Here is a 6,131-nt window from a genome sequence, read left to right as displayed (position 1 = left end):
GTATGCTATTATAATCAAGGAGACTCCCAGATCTTCAGGGAGAGTTGGGATGTCTGTATTATTGTTAATTAATATGCAAAATAAAGAATTCAAATAACTATGCAGAACTGAATCCAAACCAAAAACACATTATCAGAATTAAGAATTTTAACAGAAAGCAAACTACACGGATCTCAAGAAGGCTAGATAGATAGATAGATTGGATGCATGGATGTTTGAATAGATATTAGATCATAGAAAGCGCGCAGATTTCCCGCTTACATTTTTACAAGTCTAGAACACACCTTCTTGCCCATAATAAACATGGCGTCTCAAAACCCACCACTGTCCAATAGTGATGATGTCAACGAGTACCCTCAAATTATTCTGCTAAGGGCTAAAAAGCAAGATGGTTTAGTTTGCGCGTGAGTGTTTTCAGAGTCCCGGTTAGTTGATTTAAATGCTAGACAGTATATATTTCAAATAGACTGATTTTAAAGATTATTTTTTTTCTGCCAACTGTTCCTGTGTATGCGGTTTATTTACTCACAAGTTAACGTTGCCTTTATTGTGATAATACTATGCATCCTACAAGTTTTAAAAAACGCACATTCTATTAAGTACATTTGTTTGAAAACGGTTCGTTAAATAACTTATCTGACAGATTTGAACAAATACATAAATGCAGTGTATAATATGCATTGTGTCTGATAAGACCGTAGAGCCTACACAATCTAGTGCACTTGAAGCTTTTTAGTATGGTTTATTAATATAATTTAGAGTTTTAGTACTTATGTTGCTTTTATTATATGGATTTTTTATTTTATTTTTTTAGAAAAGCCAATACGATTGACTAGAAAACATTTAAAATGCTGTATTATTTTGAGATCTAATTATCTTTGAAATAAACCAAGGAAGTAGGGCGAATTTCATACATACATTATTGGTAATGGCGGTACAAGAAGTCAGATCCTGTTTTTTGTTTTTTTATGAGTATATATGTATTGTAACCCGTATATACACTTATTTTTATTTAAAAACAATAGAAGCAAACACTCCAATAAAAAAATAAGGCCATGCTGATACTGGGGTAGGTTAACACGCTTTAAAAACATAAAATGCAAGAGAGAGTGTACTTTTATTATTTCATTATTGCTTGAATATAAATAACTATCTGTGATTAAACACCTATATAAAGTTAGCTCCATAGCAACAATACGCTACTGGGAGCTAGCTGTACATATCTGGTGAGTTAATGACAAGAGACAAATGTGCGTAGCCATCAATCACCAGCTAGCTCCGAGTAAGTGCATTGCTGTTGCTAAAGCTATGTCCATTAATTTTTAAACAAAAGATATAACAAGAGATTGAAGTGAATTTTAATAATAGAATTTAATTTAAAAGTGCCTTAAAATCACATGCTCTATATGGATCATAAAAGTTACGTTTTTATTTTACTATCTCTTTAAAGATTAAATAGGTTGAACGGTTAATTTTTAGGGAAAATCCCTGCATTTTTATTAGTGTGAGATTACTACACCTTTGATAGGGAGTTAATGTGAACGTTTTTAAAAATAATTTATCAGTCTAGAAGTCACCATTTAAAATAAATGTATATTGCTTTATACAAAAAATTTTTGTTTAATCTAAGCAGAGAAAGTAAACTATTTAAAGGAAATAATAGGTTTGACTTACAATTGAACTCTTCTTGTATTTTAAGTTTTCAGGAGTCCTCTGAATATGGAAACCGATATTCTACAAAGTAAGATATACTTTATTTCCCACAAATAATGTCTTTTGACGTGCCTTTTATGTTTTGCTATTTTTTTTTGTCACTGTTTGCTGTTTTAGTAAGTGCATACTAGTTCCAGGTGTGATTGAAAAAATTTACGGTACATGTTGCCAAATTTTATTGAGTGAAAAATAAAGTAAGCAAGGGAGAACAGCACACTTGTAGATTACACAAATTAAATCCCCTATACATAGTAGATGAGGTTGAAAAAAGACCGAAGTCCATCGAGTTCTACAAATCTTATTTAAAAAAAAAAAAAGAAGCTCCAGTTGAATTTAAATTAATCCCACCCATTTAATACAAGTAATCATATCCATGAATTTTGTTTCTAGCCAGAAATGTATCCAAACATTTTTGAAATGTTTCTAGGGTATTGGCATTCACTACCTCCTTTGGTAATGAGTTCCACAATTTTATTGCTCTTACAGTGAAAAAACGTTTCTGTTGCAGGAGATTAAATCTCCTTTCCTCCAACCTTAAAGGTACAGTCAACACCAGAGTTTATGTTGTTTAAAAAGATAGATATTCCCTTTATTACCCATTCCCCAGTTTTGCATAACCAACACAGTTATAATAATAATACAGTTTTAGCTCTGTAATTACCTTGTATCTAAGCCTCTGCAAACTGCCCCCTTATTTCAGTTCATTTGACAGACTTAGCATTTTAGCCAATCAGTGCTCACTCCTCTGTAAATTCACATGCATGAGCTCAATGTTATCTATGTGAAACACATGAATTAATCTAGTGGTGAAAAACTGTCAAAATGCTTTCAGATTAGAGGCGGCCTTCAAATTCTATGAAATTAGCATATGAACCTCCTAGGTTTAGCTTTCAACTAAGAATACCAAGAGTACAAAGCAACATTGGTGATACAAGTAAATTGGAAAGTTGTTTAAAATGACATGCCCTATTTGAATTTTTTTTGGACTTGTCTGTCCCTTTTAAATTGTGACCTGTTGTCACAATCAACTTTCTTGGAATAACAGAGCTTCTGCCATCTCTGTATATGGGCCTTGAATATATTTATATAAAGTAATCATGTCACCTCTCAAGCACCTTTTAGCTAAAACAGACCCAGTTTGGCTAGTCTCTCCTCATAGCTTAAAGGGGACCCTTTTAAATTCTCCATTCCCCTTATTAGCTTTGCGGCCCTTCTCTGAACTTTTTCTTGTTCTGCAATATCTTTTTTTTTTTTTTTTTTTTTTTTTTTTTTTTTTGCCATCGGTCTCCAGAACTGCACTCCATACTCAAGGTTAGGTCTTACCAGGGATTTATATAGTGACAGAATTATGCTTTCCTCTCTTGAATCAATGCCTCTTTTAATACATGCTAGTATCTTATTAGCCTTTGAAGCCGCTGGCTTGCATTGGGCATCCATATTTAGCTTGTTATCTATTACTACTCCCAATTCCCTTTCCTCCTCTGTTTGGCTAAGTCTTGCCCCATTTAAATAATACATTGCCTGCTTATTTTTACTTCCAAAATGTAGAACCTTGCATTTTCCCGTATTAAATCTAATTTTCCATTTACCTGCCCATGCTTTTATTTTTTGCAGATCTCAATTGTAATGAAAGTTCATCCTGCTCTGACCTAATGACCTTACTTAAAGTGAAGGTCCATTTTGATGAATTAGTGCCTGGTTTTTGATAAACCTATTAAAAACAAGGGCACCTTAATTCATCAAAATTTACATTTCACTGTTTTCTTCAAAAACTTACCTTTTAATCCTGAATGCCGTTCCAGCGATTTCCCCGGCCTTAGGAAGCCTCTGCAGACATCAGAAATGATGAATCGGGCTTCCTCCAATCACAGCTTCCCCCCGGGGAAATCTTGGCCTGATGCAACGCTGTGATTGGAGGAAGCTGGATTCATCATTTTGGACCCGCGAAGACGGCTTGCGACAGGCAGAGGATGTGCTGGAGCGGCTGCCAGGATTAAAAGTTAAGTTTTTGAAGAAAACTGTGAAATGTCAATTTTGATGAATTCAAGTGCCCTTGTTTTTAATAGGTTTATTAAAAAACGGGCATTAATTCATCAAAATGGACCTTCACTTTAACTTGGTATCATCTGCAAAAATAGAGATGTCGCTATTTAATCCTTACTCCAAGTCATCCCCACTATTGATGTCAGACTAACTGGTCTATAGCTACCTGGATCATCCCTGCTTCCCTTATTGAAGAGTGGCATCACATCAGCTTTACGCCAATCCTGGGGTACTATGCCTGAGGATAATGAATCTTGAAAAATTAAGAGTAGTGGTTTGTCTATAACAGTGCTAAGTTCCCGTAACACCATTGAGTGTATTCCATCTGGGCCTGGAGTTTTATTTACCTTTAATATTATAGAGTTTTTTTCCTGATATACTCTAGACATAACCCAGTTAATTGTATGGGCTGGCATATTCTAGTTTGTTCCAAAGTATCCTCCATTGGTTCCCCTCTTGTGTATACTGAAGAAAAGAACTGGTTTAGTACCTCCGCCTTCTCCCTGTCACTGTTAATCATGCTACCCTCCAGTAATCTGGAACCTGCCATCTGTGTGTGTGTGTGAGACACATCCTGTCACCTGCTGATGTGAAATATGTTTAAATGAACACAGTTGTAGGGCAAGAATTCTCATTGAGTTATCAATGACATTCACCTGCTATAAAGCCATAAAAGTAGTAAATTAGCAGCCTCTTTAGGTTGTGTGAACTTTTCAATAGTTTTCTGTTTCATAATGAGGTTCTTTGTGTGGATTCTGTGACAGTTTGTCTTTTTTGAATGGTTAACTTTAAAAGGATAGTGTACTGTAATTTTTCTCCCCTTTAATGTGTTTCCAATTATTCATTTGTACCTTCTGGAGTGTGTTAATTTGTTTACAAATATCTCCTTTACCTTTTTATCATTTGAAATAGCTGATTTTACCTGTTGTATCTCATCTGCACTGAAAATTTATGTAAATAAGAAGACTAAGATGAAATTGTGCCTCCAGTGGGGGCTGACAGAGAGGTACTAAAATGCTAATTTTCTATTTGGCTTTGAGTAAACGGTGAGAAATAAGATAAAGAAGACTTTGTGTAAATAAAGATAATGAGGTCTACTCTTCCGAGAAGCTCAGTCTATTTTATTGAGCTGTGGTTTCAATTAGCAGAAACAGCTATTTTATATACAAAAATAAACTAAACCAACACTTTCCCATACATGCTATACTCTGCAGCTGGTATAACAAGCCATTGGAAACACAAAGGGGAAATTTTACAGTATACTGTCCCTTTAAAATTATGATTTCCCCATAGCTTTAAGAGAAGGAAATTAGACCCAATCCACATTTAGTAGTACCTTCAACTTTATGAAACACTTGATCCATCTAAAAGTTTTAATCATAGACTCCATAAGCTTATGTTATGTTCACACACAATTGGTTTAATTGTTTAAAGGTTGCTTGATTCTTTTTTTCTTCCATTCCCATTTAAAAAAACAAATTGTTTTTTAAGGTTCCATTTCTTGTCAGCAAAAGGTTGCACATATATGATAATGGATTTCATTTTAAGATCGGACTAATGTTATGTTGACAGTGCAATGATCAGTAATCTGTTTATGATTTATGACTATGTATAACTTGTAATAATTGTCATTAGATTTAAAGCAACCAAGATGTAATATTTGTGATTAACATGTTGTATTGGAACGTAATAATAAAAAGAATTTCAACTAAAATTATGATTTCTTTACAAGGTTGCACCCTTAGATTGTTCATCTACAATGTTACAACCTGTAATTCATTCTTATTGAAGTGAGTTTTAATATAGTCAGTTTATGCCAGAACCTTAATTGTCAATGTGTCTCTATAGGGTGGCATAAGGAGAAGCCTTACCATGGCCTATCAGAGCTTTCTGTTACAGCAGCTGCAGTGTGGCATGTGCTGAGGTGTCGCATGACTGCTCACTTCCCAAGAGTGCTGAACTTCATAGACATCATTTACAAAGCAGCACCTGATCTGCTGCATTATCGTCACTATGCCAAACTCAGCTTGGGGCTGCGTGCCAAGGTATGTGGTAGGAGGTAGTCTAGAAACATGAGTCTCTATGGTGGACTTTTTGATGCAGATGACTAGGTTATTTAGTAAGTAAAACATGTTACTGAATGACTATGTCAGTTGTGTGTGCGTGTAACCAAGCATGTTTGGTTTGCATTGTCTACTCTTTTTATATCCCCCACCCTAGATTATACTAGATTTGATTGGCCAAGAGGGACCAAACAATGAGACGTGGCGAGTTTTTCAACTGCATTTCCCTAAGTGTCCATCAGATGTTACATCTCATATGGTAAGCACTAACCCTTGCTACAAGAGAGCATGTTCTTGACTTGCTTGTACCTC

General features: G+C 34.8%; 1 protein-coding gene across 2 annotated transcripts in view; it reads left to right on the top strand.

The window, feature by feature from the left end:
• Positions 1 to 376: 376 nt before the first annotated feature.
• TINF2 (TERF1 interacting nuclear factor 2) overlaps positions 377 to 6,131 on the top strand; it is a 63,494-nt gene continuing 57,739 nt past the window's right edge. For both annotated transcript variants that reach the window (XR_008400656.1, XM_053702370.1), the window contains exons 1-4: positions 377 to 404; positions 1,700 to 1,741; positions 5,605 to 5,801; positions 5,977 to 6,078. Coding sequence is in view for 1 of the 2 variants with exons in the window: in XM_053702370.1 (XP_053558345.1) it covers positions 1,720 to 1,741; positions 5,605 to 5,801; positions 5,977 to 6,078 (321 nt within the window). In the remaining variant the exon portion in view is untranslated. The remainder of the gene's footprint in view (positions 405 to 1,699; positions 1,742 to 5,604; positions 5,802 to 5,976; positions 6,079 to 6,131) is intronic.

This window comes from Bombina bombina, chromosome 2 (genome assembly GCF_027579735.1).
Source record: "Bombina bombina isolate aBomBom1 chromosome 2, aBomBom1.pri, whole genome shotgun sequence".
Classification (NCBI taxonomy): domain Eukaryota; kingdom Metazoa; phylum Chordata; class Amphibia; order Anura; family Bombinatoridae; genus Bombina; species Bombina bombina.
Note: the sequence above shows the minus strand (reverse complement) of the source record. Positions and strands in the feature narration are given on the sequence as shown.